This window comes from Gobio gobio, assembly GCF_949357685.1.
Source record: "Gobio gobio genome assembly, chromosome: 20".
Classification (NCBI taxonomy): Eukaryota; Metazoa; Chordata; class Actinopteri; order Cypriniformes; family Gobionidae; genus Gobio; species Gobio gobio.
The window spans coordinates 27877958-27894278 of NC_137113.1; the positions used below are offsets into that span (position 1 = coordinate 27877958).

Sequence of the window (16321 nt, forward strand, 5' to 3'; positions counted from 1 at the left end):
ACAAAGTTGGGAGCATGGAAATTGTCCAAAATGTCTCGGTACACTGAAACATTAAGTGTTCCTTTCACTAGAACTAAGGGGCCAAGCCCAACTGCTGAAAAACAACTCCACACTATAATCCCCTCTCCACCAAACTTTACACTTGGTACAATGCAGTCAGGCAGGTACCGTTCACCTGGCAACCGGCACACAGACTTGTCCATCAGATTGCCAGACAGAGAAGCGTGATTGCTTGATTTTTATACACGTGGCCATGGAAGTGATTGGAAAACCTGAATTTAATTATTTGGAGGGGGGTCCCAGTACTTTTGGCAATATAGTGTATCCCCTATCCAGATATCGAGCGAGTCCATGTTGATATAAAGACATTAAAGTCACCATAAAATCAACTTTCATGTCAACTTTAAATGAATTACAGTTTCAGTTTCCCATATGAGCACTGTGATAATAAACGTTGCCATGGAAACAGTGGATATTAGAAACAAGACAGCTGGATTCCCTGGCTGACCAATTGGAAATAAAGGGTTAATTCACCCAAAAATGAAAAATTCTGTTAGCATTTACTTTTCAAACTCATTGTTATTCTTTTAATTGAGGTTTTTATTCACACATAAACATTGATCAATGCACATACACAGAGCACATCAAATATGGTCAGTGGAAAGAAGCTCAAACATGCATGAAAACCAGTGAGGGTTCTCACACGTTAAACAAGCACGGTCAAGAAATGTCTCCGTTTGTGTTCGATGAAGGAAAGTCTTATGGGTTTAGAATGACAGGATGGTAATTGATGACAGAACACGATGGCTGAACTATCCCTTTAAGTATTCAAGACAGCTAATGGTACCTATTCCAAACAGTGTCTACATTTGTCACAACTATACATTTGCTTTGCTGCTAATCATCCCAATAGTGACAAGTAACTATTTTATCAAATTGCACCTAATAAGTTATTACCAGTAACAATTGCATAGTTGCAAGGTGCTATTGGGATATTAGGAAAAGAAAAAAATACTACTTTAAATGAACAAGTAGTGACTTAAATTGATATAACTGGAATAAGTATTAGTGTATAATGAATAGATACTGTTTAATGACAGAGAACCCTCAGCATCAGATTGAAAAGAGCAGAGGGGAGAGCATCACTCCGCTCTTTTCAATATACACAAGTGACTGCACTTTCCCGGACTCATCCGTTAAGATCCTGAAATTTGCTGATGATACCACAATCATCAGACTCAATCATCCAGGATGGCGGCGAGTCAGCATACAGACAGGAGGTGGACCGGATTTCCTTGTGGTGTGTAGACCCAACAACCTGAAACTTAACACCCATAAGACAGTGGAGATGAAAAAAAAAAGGTACATCCTCCTATGCCTCCACCTGATAGCCAAGGTTGTACTGTGTGCAGCACTGATTCCTTCAAGTTCCTTGGCACTACCATTTGCAAAGACTTGAAGTGGGTAAAGAACACCATTAACATAATCAAGAAAGCTTAGAAGAGGATGTATTTTCTCCGCCAGCTAAGGAAGCACAACCTGCCCAAGGACCCGTACGCCATCATTGAATCCGTACTGTGTTCATCAGTCTGTCTGGTTCAGCAATGCCACGCAACTAGACAAACACCGACCTCACAGAGTAGTTAGGATGGCAGAGGGCATCATCGGGACCAATCTGCCCTCCCTCAAGGACCTGTACTCATCCCGTGTCAGGAAACGGGCTGGGAGTATTGTAAGGGACCCCTCACACCCCACATACAGCCTGTTTAGGCAGGTGATATAGACTTATTAAAAAAGTACTACCAGACAGCAAAATAGCTTTTTTCCTGGCAGCCACAAAGACCCTAAACACCCTCCCATAACCTCAATTTATACTGGACTTTTTACCACTACAGTGCCTCTATTCATTTTACTTTGTGCAATGTTTCTTTAACCAACTGGACAATCATTGCCATGCCACAGGCCATGTGTACTGCTTTCTATGCTCGGTCAGTTAATTATTGTGTGTATGCTCTGCACTGAACTGCTCTATGTGCGGTTCTTAGATGTTTGTGGTATCTGTAATCATGTTGTATTATTTGATATCTCATTTAGTCCAACACTGCTGTGCCGTGCCTGTATGTGTAAATGTGCACTGCTGGTTTTCTCTAAACGGTAACAAATTCTGGTAAAAATGTACAATAAGGTTGTATTAGTTAACATGAACTAACCATGAACAACACCTCTGTTCAGCATCAGTTAATCTTTGATATAAAAACAGCTGTTCATGGTTTGTTCATGTTAGTTCACAGTGCATTAACTGATGTTAAGATTTTAATAACGCATTAGTAAATGTTGAAATCAACTTTAACAAAGATAAATAGATGCTTTAGAAGTGCAGTTCATTATTAGTTCATGTTAACTAATGTTAACGAACCTTAGTGTTACCCAAATTCCTTGTATGCTCAGGCATACTTGGCCAATAAAGCTGGCCAATAATTTTGATGCATGTTTCTGAATATCCAGTGAACTGGTGTAAGGGTTGATAACAAACCATTACAGTAAACCATTTTCCACAATCAACACATTTATTAGATATTTACAAAATAGTTTATTAACAAATGAAGTTAGCTTTTCACATGATAACTCAAAACCAATATAAAAATCTCTTAGTGACATGAATTTCAGAGCTATAGTATTGTGATGAGTTCATTCCTTATGAGGCGCAAGTAAATTAGGGGTTCCTAATCAACATCAAATATTATAAGAAATACACTTAAAATTTGTGTAGTGATTCTGTTTGAGATTCATATGTGCTGAAAGTTTAAAAAAATTTTTTGTATGGAATTAAACAAACATACTCATTCAGATCACATACATAAGACAAGTTTGTCAGGAGATTGAGATCATTAATGAGGGTTATTAGCATGGAATATTGACATCTAATTATCTAAAATGATACGATTTATAAAGACACAATTTAGTTCTAGAAAAAGCTTATAATTCAGCGGTATAGCTGCGATTAAGCATTTAAAATTTAGGACATGCTTCCTGAAAACTGGGCATCAAACATGTACAGTTTGGGACAGACAGAATACATTTATGAAAGGAGAGAAAGGTTTCGTACAATTTAACATATAGCGCAAAGAATGAACATGCGTTGACATACGATCTAATTTACAAGAACAAAACCTGATAAAGAGGCAATTCGACTACATTAGATGGAGCGATCCATCCAAAGACCCTTAGGAAATGTCACCCCTGTTCAGAAATCGCTTGCATGCTTTGCATTGACTCATTTAAAATACAATGTACCGACACATGCATTCAGTCTGCTGTGGCATAGAAAAAAGTAATACCCCCCACCCTTACCTCAAAAGAAATTGAAAACACCTCAAGTATACTGTTAAGGATTAATGCGACATCTGGATTTAGCATTTGTGACAATACAGAGGATACGGAGATAAAGCCTTGTCTCCATCAGTAAAAGGCAACCTATAACACTCGGAAGTTACTTTTGTGGCTCAGAGAGATGTTGGGGGTGCCATTTTGTTTTTGGAGGACTGGATTATGCACAATGGCACCCCACCGCATAAGGCAATTCTAAGGACAGAGCAGAGGAAGTAAAGCATGACTCAACAGAGACAAGGAAAAGACGAAGAGGCACTGCACTTAATGTGCTACAGATGTTGTTCCAGATGTTACAAGCAGCTAGAAGACACTTTAATGTTAGCACAGGTCTGTTGTTGAACATGTAGGTTCAGTACACGCACAATGGATGAATATTTTTGACAGTCAATCCTCCAATCAAAAATTGCATTATGATATTATTCTTAAATGTACATTTTACTTCCTCCAGGAAGTTTTGGTCTTGCTTGTATTCATGATGATCAGAAAAAAAAAGAAAAAAAAAAACTACAAATTACACTGCTTATTTTATCAGTGCTGTAAAAAATAAAGGATTTAATGACTTGACTACATATTTACACTGCTGAAGCCAAATGAGAAAATGCAATTGGTAGAAAAATAATTGCTGTCATACTGTGGCTCAAAGGGAGGAAAAGGCAATACATTTTCCTCCTGGAAGTGCTTATGTTTCTGATCCTACATATTTCGACAGATTATAGTGACTGGAATAACTAATTATGATTCCAGCTTTAGGAGCATGTAATTAACATACATCTGGTTCTGAACAACAACCTTCACAGTTCACAGTCAGACCCAGCTGTACAGTATATTTACAAAGAGTTAAAAGGTGTTTAGGCAAGGGAAAAAAAATCATTAATACATAATGTTTAAAGGATGAAGGCATATGTGAGGAGGTTTGACAGTAAATATAAGTCTTGGTTAGAAGTCTCTAATGAGACATCACTGCATAATGGCATGAATATGACAAGAGATGGTTTGTGCAAATGTTAAATTAAATAAATCAACAAAACATTATATACTACAGTGTATATACACAGGGTAAACTGTCAACACATTCAGATCAGAGAAATATTGGCATTAGGGACTGTAAAACCAAAAAAAATCATCAAGGTAAGAAAGAACTTACTGTATGTAGTGAACTATGAGAATTCTCCATCTGATGTTTTCCAGTCAATATTGACAATTTGGTCCCAACACAATCAGTGTCAGCTCAGGTGCATATGTTCACTGTTCATTAGACTGACCAGTTAAAAGGAGGTAAAGATATCTTAGAAAATACAGCTACTCATGTCAACCATCCACTAATCATACAAGGTCTGTTTACCTGACGATTTTTTGCTAATTCTGTACGTAATTGAAAAAGTATTGAAATTCAATTGTTATTTGCTGTATTAAAAAGATTTCAGAATTATGAACTTGGACTCACGCTTTAGTGTCCAAAATGATTTTATGCTTAATAATACAACTTCGCATTTTTAATGCAATAAAAATATGATGAATGCTCATATGTGACTAGAACAGGGAGAGCAAAGTCCAGCGTAAATGCCTCTTAAGGACTGCTCGTATTTTTCTCTGTATTGAGGAAAGGTTGTTTTTATACTGTACCACTAATAAACATAATACTCACCTCCAAACCCTTTTCATAAAGCTCACAAACAGGGTGTAGAAGGAGTATACAGGCATTTTTAATTAGTGTCCTAAACCATCTTCCACTCAAAATATCAAAGCCAAAGCTGTTCTGGATATATAGAAGCAGTGATGAGGCATAATTATCATGAGGTCAGGCTCATCACACACTGAAAGTGCGTTGCTGTTGCATTATTTCCTCTTGGTCACCTGCTTCTGTCACAAGCATAGAAGGGCCAACGTGTCAATGTTTTGAATGGAAAATAAAACTCGGGTCATATTATTAAATGGCTTTTCCTTATTAGGGGATGTGGCTTTCCTGAAATCTTACAGCAGCTTCTGGTTTGAAGGTTGGGTTTTCTTCAGTGTCTCAGGAGTCGTCCGTCATCTTCAGTAGCTCTAGGAAGGCACCAACAGCTCCAAAATATCCCTGCAGTACAGAAGCAAAACATTTGATTCGGTTTCCATACATGCACATGGTATGATGTGGAATCTGTTGAAGCCTAATGATCAATTGATGGCTGATATTTTAATATACTGTACATAAAGTAAGTTGAAACATTTGGGGACAGTAATTTTTTTGAAAGAAATTAATACTTTTATTCAGTAAGGATACATTGAATTGATCAAAAGTGACAGTAAAGACATTTATAATGTTACTGAAGATTTGGATTTGAAATCAATGATTTGCTTTAAAAAAAAAAAAATCATAAAAGAATCCTGAATAAAGGTATCATAGTTTCCACAAAAACATTAATCAACACTGTTTTCAACATTGAAAATAAAAGGAAAAGTTTCTTGACAACCAAATCAGCATATTAGAAGTATCTCTGAAGGATCATGTGAGACTGAAGAATGGCTGCAGAAAATTCAGGTTTGCCACCACAAAAATAAATTACAATAACATTTCACCATTTTTACTACACTTTTAATCAAATAAATGCAGCCTCGGTTAGCATAAGAGAAAATATAAAAAACATTCTAAAAATACATTTGAATGATATCTTATGAGACGTACACAACATAGCTCAACCTAAATGGTTTATTTTACATAATATCTTCTCAAAGTGCACAATCTTTGACAGCAGAAATCAACATTATCCACTGACAGGTAGATTTAGGAACTTTTGGACACTAAAAGTCCTGTTAATTAGCAAAGACGTCATGCAGTGACAAGCACAGAATATTGCAGGGGAGGAAAGACAGGTAAGTTAATATATTCAAATGAAATCTAAATTAACTTGTACAAACAGTACTTAAACCTTGTTTGCTCTTAACATTATTTGAACATTTCTCATTTATTATATACCTATGGCGGCTACACACCTGTTGTTGTTTTTTAATAAATCCTGATGCAAAAGGTGCACATTTTCATCTTATTCCCTAATATTTAAATACTCACATTCATCTTCAGTAACACCTTTCATTGTTATTTACCATCTTTTCTGGTCTCATTTTCTATATCTGAATATCGGGACTAAACAGGACTGAAATGTACAATGTGAAAAAACTAGAACATCTTGTTATAATCAATGAATCTGCCAACATATCTATTAAAGATGTTGGAGTAAATACATGAGTTGACTCAAAGAGATGTCACAGAAGCAAATGATGGCTTGTTGACATTTCTGACTTATAAGGAATATTCACAGAATTGTAATATTAATAGAAATTCTCCACTATAAATAATCTCATGTGTATACAAAAATGTTTATAATATGTGTGTGCTTATTGGCTGATTCCAATAGTTATAAAATGCCAAACACACAATGGAGAATGTTATGGTAAGTCTAAGATGGACAGGGAATTAAAAGTGATTTAAAAAGGAAAAAGTCTTACTTCATGTTCTAAGAAAAGGGCTTTCAGTTGACCGTTAGACCAGAAGTCCATGGCATAGGCTAGCAGCTTAGTTGATACAGTGTTGATCCGAAGGAAATTGCCAACAAAAACCACTTTATCGATATTCTAAAGGGAATTAAATACAAAAACAGGCAGTCAGAATAAACAGTAACACGATTTGAATTTGATGAAGAGAAAAGAGGAAATGTCCACATTACACATGTAACACCAGAGTATTTTAGGAAAAAGAAAAAAATGTTTATCCATCTTGAGGCTGTTCAGTGTGCTGTGATAGCCCTGTACAATGCTGCTTGATCTCCATGCCACAAGACAACACTGTAAAGAAGCTCAGAGCACACAGAGTTCAGGCCCATCTTTAGTACCATGGACTTGATCTTGATATTTTTTGCCGGTAATGCCCATTGAATTATATGTATTTTTAAGTAGACAAAATAAATTAATGTGGCTGGAAGCCTGGAAATATGGATAGAAACTGCAAAAACTGATAAATGAGCTTTTGCATTAAAAGAAAATGTTTTCAAACCTCGTTCACTGCACACATGCGGGCGATGGAGCCGATGTTGTTTGTGATGGTGACAAGAGTGGCCCTGGCCAGGTCCTCTTTACTTATGCTATCACGTTTTTCCTTGCCCATCATATGACCAAAACTAATAAATTAAAGAAAGAAAAAAACTTTAAAAAAATTCTTTAAATCACAAACATGATCATTTTTACATATGAATGCTGACAAATCTGTCTGTACCTGGATGCAACGGCGGATCCCTGGAGACCGAAGCGCTCATAATCGCCACCGTAAATGTCCTTCACAAGTTTGTCCACATTTGTGCTGTCCCCTTTGGTTGCCATCTCTAAGGCCTCCTCGAATGTATCACAGCCAGTCAGCAAGCAACACAGGCCTAGAAACGTACCACCTCCTAAACTGAATCACAACCAATGAAGCAAATTAATGTTAGGCTCTTTATCGCCATCTGTGGTTCAAACATAAAATTGCCTTTTTTTTGTAATCATTTGATATTTGGCCACAAATTAAGAATTTGTTCCCACAAATTATTCATTAATGTCCACGATTTATAAATTATTTATTTTGTTTGAGTTAAATTTTTAAAATTATTTAAATAAAATGACTCCCCGTGTGAATACAGCGTAAGACTTTCATTCATCTTCGGAACACAAATAAAGATATTTTTAATGAAATCTGACAGATTTCTCTCCCTCCACTGACAGCTACGCAACTACAACTTTAATGATTTAAAAAGTTCATAAAGTGATCATAAAAATAATCGATATGAAATGAGTGGTTTGGTCCAAATTTTCAGAAGAGACACAATCTCTTTATATGATTAACAGATTGAATTTAGGCTTTTATTCAAATAAAAACATTCATCAACACACACATCAGTTGTGGTAAACGGAAGTTCAAGCAAGCTTGGTTGATGTGCGAGAACCAATGAGGTTCATTCTTGTGTGTTACGCAGCACGTTTGAGCTTCCGCAAGAACCAATGAGGTTTGTTCTTCTAGCAAGTACAGGTGAGCTTCTGTTTATGTTCGCTGATCAATGTTTATATGTGAATAAAAGCCTAAATTAAATCTGTTCATCATATAAAAGACTAAACTGCTCACTTCATATGGATACTCTTTTTGAAGCAACAAAGTGGTAGCTGCATGGACTGTCAACAAAGGGACAGAAAACTCTCAGATTTCATAAAAGATCTTTATTTCTGTTCAGAATATTTTTAACTCTTACGTTAACGTTTCTCATTTACGTTGAATGGGTGATGTCATGCGTTGCCGTACTGAATTGTGGGTTCCGTCGCGTCGCAATCGGCAGAAGTTGAAGATTTCTCAACTTTTCAAGCGCCAATGCAGGCGTCATCCAATCAGATCGCCATATGCAAATACCCTAGAGCAGACGCTAGCCAATTGCATTCATGCAACCCTAGAGCAGACGCGGCAAGTAATGTGATTGGCTGTTGTTGCATCAGCCACGCCCTCTGTCAAGCGTTAGCGCTGACGCCCCGTGTGAATGCGCTGTTACAGGTTTGAACGACGAGGGTATGTAAACTATGAAAATTATCATTTTTGGGTGAACTAACCCTTTAACTAAAATGACAAAACAAATGAACCAATTACATTTTTTTTTTGTACTTTGGCAATGCACTTCTGCATGAATAAATTTGATGGTTTGAGGTATATCTATTAGGGCTGTCAAAAGATTAATCGCGATTAATCTCATCCAAAATAAAAGTTTGTGTTTACATAATATATGTGTGTGTACTGTGTATAATTATTATTTATATATAAAAACACACACAAGCATGTATATATTTAAGAAAAATTTATTATATTTATATATAAAATATTTATATTTATATATAATATAAATAATATAAATGTATATACAGTATATACATGCAAATATTTCTTAAATATATACATGAATGTGTGTGTATTTATATATACTAGGGCTGTCAAAAGATTAATCGCGATTAATCGCATCCAAAATAAAAGTTTGTGTTTACATAATATATGTGCGTGTACTCTGTTCATTATTATTTATATATAAATACACACACAAGCATGTATATATTTAAGAAAAAAATATTATTTTATATATAAAACATTTATATTTATATATATTATAGATTATATAAATGTATATACAGTATATACATGCAAATATTTCTTAAATATATACATGAATGTGAGTGTATTTATATAGAAATAATAATTAACAGAGTACACACACATATATTATGTAAACACGAACTTTTATTTTGGATGCGATTAATCGCGATTAATCTTTTGACAGCCCTAATATATAAATAATAATTAACAGAGTACACATAAATATATTATGTAAACACAAACTTTTATTTTGGATGCGATTAATCTTTTGAGAGCCCTAATATCTATGCTTCTGCAATAACACATCTGATAAATGTTATCAGGTCAGGAAGTAAGATCTGCCGCAGTAGAAGCCAGAACTTCTTTTCTTACTTATGCATGGCACGTATTAAAAGCAAGGACAAATGACATAAACCTGAAATGACCATGTTTGCTTGGCTACAAGAAAAAGATGAGGCAGGAATTCACCTAGTGCCGGTGACCCGCTTGTAATCATCCTTGGAGTAGACAGCCAGGATGCTAACCCCCGAGCCAATGTTTACCAGCAGCATAGGGAAGGGGTTCTCCAGGCTAAATGGCCTCTTGACACAGTTTTCAGGGTCAGAGGGATTTTGAAAAAAATAACACTCGGGATGGCCATTGAACCCGACTGAGTCAACGTACAGCAGACCTTGAATAAGACAGTCCAGTTCATCCAGCTTCTGCAGCTCCAAAGCAGCCACCTGTGGGAAGAAATAAATACACAATCATAGATGTGAGAGGCATATCCGATGCGAGCTATTTTTTCGTGTCCTGATAACAGTAATAGGTTAACCAGTCATTATGTCAACAAAACACTAGCCTGGCACGGATCAACAAATTTTTTTCACATTCAATATAACACACACCACTGCAATTTGTACAGCTTATCAGTTGGTTGATTTTCATTTATAAAGCAATTACTGGATCATTACCATCATATTTATCAGTATTCTCATTGGCAACAGACAATAGATATAACCTCAGGTCCAACAATAGCATACTTTTCAATGTGCCTACTGTTCACTCCGAATTTGGTAAAATGCTCCGTCAACCTGGAACGCACTACAGAAAGAACTGAAACTAAACATGTTTATCCTCATTTCTGATTTCAAGTCATATCTGGCAGACACTTTACATCATACATGTGAGTGTGTCTAGACTTTATGTTGTTTACAGCCTGCATATTCTCACTTGTTAAAGGAACACTCCACTTTTTTTGAAAATAGGCTCATTTTACAAGTCCCCTAGAGTTAAATAGTTGAGTTTTACCGTTTTTGAACCCATTCAGCCGATCTTTGTATCTGGCGGTAGCACTTTTAGCATAGCTTAGCATACATCATTGATTCTGATCAGTCCATTAGCATGTCATTCAAAAAATGACCAAAGACACTTTCAATATTTTTCCTATTTCAAACTTGACTCTTCTACAATTACATCGTGTGCTAAGACCAACTGAAAATGAAAAGTTGTGATTTTCTACACCTATATGGCTAGGAACTACTTTCTCATTCCTGTGTAATAGTGGCGGATCTTCGCGGCCGTACCATGGCTGCAGCGGCGCAATGATATTACAGCGCCTGAAAGTAGCCCAGCTAGGGAACTTTCAATGTGACCGGCACTAAGTTCGTGTAGTTGCAGAGAAAGTTTCAGGCTTGCAGCCGACAAATTGTGTTGTGGATTTACCTGTGTGATTAGCCATGGTTCTGTGTGTTGTAAAGGGCTGTGATAGTAAGTCGAAGGTGTAACTACCACCATGTTTCACAGAATACCAACCAACCATTGCGCCGCTGCAGCCATGGTACGGCCGCGAAGATCCGCCACTATTACGCAGGAATGAGAAAGTAGTTCCTAGCCATAGAGGTGTAGAAAAACGCAACTTTTAATTTTCAGTTGGTCTTAGCACACGATGTAACTGTAGAAGAGTTAAGTTTTAAATAGGAAAAATATTGAAAGTGTCTTTGGTCATTTTTTGAATGAGATGCTAATGGACAGATTAGAATCAATGATGTATGCTAAGCTATGCTAAAAGTGCTACCGCCGGATACAAAGATCGGCTGAATGGGTTCAAAAACGGTAAACTATTTAACTCTAGGGGACTTGTAAAATAAGCCTATTTTCAAAAAAAGTGGAGTGTTCCTTTAATTGTATTTATGCTTTTTATGTTGTGTCCATCTCTGTTTTTATGTGTCTTTTTAAGCTATGTGCTGCCTTTTCTTGGCCAGGGCTCACTTGAAAAAGAGACTACTGACTACCCTGGTAAAACAAAGGATAAATAAAAAAAATAAAATAAAACCCATTCATATTTTGCCATTCCTCTGTGGGTCATGTACCGTTCTGAAGTCTTCCTCAAACTTGTATGCACCCCCACCCGTGGCGCACAGGGTGGTGTGCAGGCTGGAGAAATTCTTGTCTCGGCCCATTTGGATGAAGCGGTGCATGTCTTGAGTGGGGAACCGAATGAAGTGCAGGTTGCCTTTGCGGCCACACATGGTTAGGTTCTTCAGCTCCAGGTGAACGTCACGGATGCCCGTGTTTCCATAGGCCACGTTGGAGGTCAGGTAGCGGCGGATGCTCTTCAGGCTCTCCACTTCCTCTTGTTCTTCTTCAGCGGCTATGTCCTTGGGCTCAAAGTAAACCAGCTTTACCAGGGTGCCTCCGATATCCATGCCAAACCACGGAAAGGCTGAAACAAAAACACACGTTTTAGAAAGGGTCAATTCAATATCAGTGTTTCCCCTACAATGTATTCACAGCGGCGCAGCGCCGCCGCTGGATTTTCAGCGCCGCTGCAAAATCTTCATATGATCAATATCACATTCACTTACACACTGTAAAAGAGAGAGTGAGATTGACGATGGCCAGAGAACTAAACAAAAATGTAGTCTGCTTACACTTACACAATATCACAGGGCTGTGATATTAATCTTATTTTATTTTCGCTTCCAAAAGAAGATATGCTCGCGCATCGTCTAGCACAACTTCCTTCCCTTCATAGCGCGCGCTGTCATTTCTCCCCAACAAACATGCATTTAGCGTCAGATTCAGCACAATCTGTGATTGTTGTCAAATGCACTCTCCACTTTGGCTAAATTGCAGAACCTGTGTTTGATTAAATGAAAAGCACAATAATCTGCGCAATAGACGCTGTTTCCAAGTTCAAGGCGGGTGTGTGTGTGTGTACGCACGCTGCTAAATGGACTGATTTGCACATGTGCTTCGTTTGCGCGACTAAACCATCAAATACACAACAAAATAGCCTATATCTCAAAATGACAGGCTTGGAGAGTATTCACTTAAACACAGTTTAGCTTAAATGGGCGTAAATAGTTGGGAGAAATTAATGGGAGAATGATATTAGATCTGCGTCTTAAAGGGGCAGCATCTAATAAACCTGGTGACGATTGAGCCAATAATGTGAATCAAACGATTGAGCCAATAATGTGAATCAAACAACAAAAGGCAAAGAGAAAATTACTTGCAGCTCTTGTATGATATGTGATGGTCTTACTTTTTTTTTTTTAACCTTTTTATTAATCATTATATATAGAGATTAATAAAAAGGTAAAAAAAAAAAGTATATATATATATAAAAATGTATATATATATATATATATATATATATATATATATATATATATATATATATTTTTTTTATATATATATATATATATATATATATATATATATATATTTTTTTTTTTTTTTAATATATATATATATATATATATTTTTTTTTTTGATTAATAAAAAGGTAAAAATCATGTAATAATATTTCACAATATATTTTTTTCGGTATTTTTGATTAAATAAATGCAGGCTTGATAAGCATGAGACTTTTTGCAAAAACATAAAATAGTATCCAAATACTTTTTTTTTATTTTTATTTTTACTTACTGCCCCTTTCTTACATTTGAGCCCTTGCCCCTTAGGAACTTTTTGGACATCCCTGCAGGTAATTGAAGTAAAATAGGCTATAAGCTGGTCACCTTTTAAACTAATGAAAAGCTTATTTTGGATTTTAATGTTCAAAATGTCTATTTCTATCCACAAAACTTGCCAGAAATCATGGTTTAAGGGTTGTTTTTGTTTTTAAATTTATTCCGAAGGTGCATGCCCCCGGACCCCCCGACGCGCGGCTTGGTAACAACCACCAAGTAACAGCACTGCTGCTGGAAAAAATTCTAGGGGAAACACTGAATATTCTTTCCTAACAAGCATAACCTGAATATTTTTGTGTGGTATCAATTGGTGTGAAATGGGACTCAAAAAAGAGGTGTTGCATCATTGGTGATCCTTAAACTGATGTTTTTAATAATAATATATCAATGAATACTGTCTGATTGCAAAATACTATGACTGCTTTGGCAGGGGGAAAAAAATGAGTATTTTGGTCTATTCACACTGTGGCTTATGGGGCCTTTTGTTGCCATGGTAACAGCAGTTTTAAAGAGATTGCCTTAGCGATTCAGAGAAACATCCTATCTTTAAAATACAATCTTTCCAGCATAGCATACACCTTTAAAAAACGGTTTAGACTTACCGTATTACAGTATTTCTCATAGTAACATCAGTGAATCAGTGAAATAGATTTTGCAGTGTTTGAGAGAAAGCAGTTTCTTATGTCATTGATTAGTTAAGGCAGTCTGTGTTTAGATCAGTGATGATAATGTAGCTGGCAGACGTACATGTGGGTGAAAGGTGTGAGTACTCCTTGTCTCAGAGAGCAAAGTACTCTAAAGTCACCAAGAACACAGTGACATTACAGCAGTGTGAGCACAAAAAGTGAGGTTACATTAGTTTACATAAACCTATTTAAAAACAATATTGAATATTAACAACGATTAACTATACTTCAGTTATAGATACATTACTGTTACTGCAACTACTTCATTAGTAGGTTTGACAGTAGATTTAAAAAACATCAATTAATACGAACGAAACAGAATAAAAAAAATGGTTTACTGTCGTGTACAAATTGCATTGATTCAATAATAATATGCAAGACATTACCTGGTTTCTTCACAATTAGTTTCATACTTGCAGGTGAGACAGAGGATTATGCACGCAGCGATCTATTCCTGATATGAATATATCTTTCAAATGCCGCTGTCAGAAGAATAAACGTGTTCATGTCAGCTGGCAGGTGTGCTATTGCCTTTTTATGTTAATTTGACAAGAACTGTAAAGTCTGCAGGCTCCACCCCCTTGTGCGATGCTTCCCTCTCATTGGTTGTTCAGCATGCCCTTCATATCTGGCGTGTTTTGTCCACGCCCCCTGGTTCTGATCTGGCCAATGAAATCCGCACAGCGAACATCACATTGATTTAACAACACTAAATAAACCAGTCTTTCAAAAACACATAGACCTCTTAATACAGGCATGTTTGAAATGTGTTTACAGTTTTATGTTATTCCTCTTTTAAATAAACCTCTTCTTGTTTTGTTTTTTAATTGCGAAGAATAGTTGAATAAAACCCAAAAAGAAAACAAAAAATGGTTCATTACTTCCGGGACTTTATGACACTTTAAATAGGCTATATCGACCTGCAAGATCTTGATACAAATATGAATAAAAACGTAATGCAAAAAATGCATCGTAAACACTTTAATCAAACAGTCAGAAACTAAAATTGACATTTTAACGTACAGTGAGATAACATGTATCATGACGAGACGAAAAATAATGTGTCCATTAAATTAAATTAAAACAAAGAAAGGCAATTCAAGTTATGCCATGGAATCGTTTTTTAGTTGCTTACATTATAGATGTTTGTTTAAATAAACCATACCTCAAAAATACATATTTACTGTAGGCCTATGTTCTGCTAATTGTCATTGTACGGTTTATGTTGCAATTGAATATGTTAATGAAATGCTGCAAAGCTGAACTTACGCGGTCTGTTCTTCTTCCCCGAATCCACGCGTCTTCTGAGTCTGCAGCGCTTTGCAGGCGAACCATTGTTGTGTACATCCTGATGAAGATGGTGGAAATTTTCAATACCATTATGGCCACCGCTACTGTCACTAGCAGCCAGACCACCTCCGTTAGACGAAACAGAGTCCCCGTTATCGGACTGCGGGGGGTGAAATCCGTTCAGTAAACCGTTCGTGTAGTGCGTTGTTCCGTTTTGATCGGATGTTTCAGCATTTTCCATTATTTACGTAGCAAATGTAAACGCTCGGAAGACAGATGCGTAACGACTCGACGTTTCGAAGGCGCTTCAAAATGTACAATTGTTTTGGCAGAATTCTACATAAATGCTGATGTGTTGTAAAGAGGTGAAGACAATAGATAGGTCTTCAACATCTTATTCGAGGTCACTGTCGGTCATTTCTTCTTTACACGCTGTATGGCTGTTTCCGAGTCAAACAGCCGGTATGCGACGTCACTAAGGAAAATGCCTCCACTCCCTCTGCTGAAACGTCATGTTTCAGAGCCGCCTACTTACATTTAGCATAGGCTATTTTTATTAGGGGTTCAAGCACGAAGTGCTGAAACCCTATTGTATTTGTGCTGATTAGGGGTTCAAGCACGAAGTGCTGAACACCTATTGTATTTGTGCTGATTTTTATTATTATTATTATTATTAGGGGTTCAAGCACGAAGTGCTGAAACCCTATTGTAATTGTATTGATTTTTATTAGGGGTTCAAGCACGAAGTGCTGAACACCTATTGTATTTGTGCTGATTTTTATTATTAGGGGTTCAAGCACGAAGTGCTGAAACCCTATTGTAATTGTATTGATTTTTATTAGGGGTTCAAGCACGAAGTGCTGAAA

At 36.4% G+C, this 16321-nt stretch overlaps 1 protein-coding gene across 2 annotated transcripts; it reads right to left on the reverse strand.

Moving 5' to 3' along the window:
* Window positions 1–2552: 2552 nt before the first annotated feature.
* pank1b (pantothenate kinase 1b) lies at window positions 2553–15974 on the reverse strand. Of its 2 annotated transcripts, none has more exons than XM_079845682.1 (7): window positions 15435–15974; window positions 11872–12224; window positions 9989–10242; window positions 7637–7813; window positions 7418–7541; window positions 6874–6999; window positions 2553–5464 (listed from the first exon to the last, which is right to left on the reverse strand). In XM_079845682.1, the coding sequence occupies exons 1-7, from the start codon at window positions 15694–15696 to the stop codon at window positions 5405–5407; spliced, it is 1356 nt and encodes a 451-aa protein (XP_079701808.1). In that variant the 5' UTR covers window positions 15697–15974; the 3' UTR covers window positions 2553–5404. The 2 variants fall into 2 exon arrangements, with proteins under 2 accessions (XP_079701808.1, XP_079701809.1); XM_079845683.1 differs by lacking the exon at window positions 15435–15974 and adding an exon at window positions 14552–14718.
* Window positions 15975–16321: the final 347 nt, after the last annotated feature.

What these genes read in the sequence shown, in the direction of transcription:
- pank1b (XM_079845682.1), bottom strand. Translation starts at nt 15,696, where the DNA reads ATGGAAAATGCTGAAACATCCGATCAAAACGGAACAACGCACTACACG. An exon ending in GGGGAAGAAGAACAGACCGC is followed by an intron (nt 12,225 to 15,434) that starts GTAAGTTCAGCT and finishes TTTTTGTTTCAG; the next exon opens with CCTTTCCGTGGTTTGGCATG. An exon ending in GGATCCGCCGTTGCATCCAG is followed by an intron (nt 7,542 to 7,636) that starts GTACAGACAGAT and finishes TTAATTTATTAG; the next exon opens with TTTTGGTCATATGATGGGCA.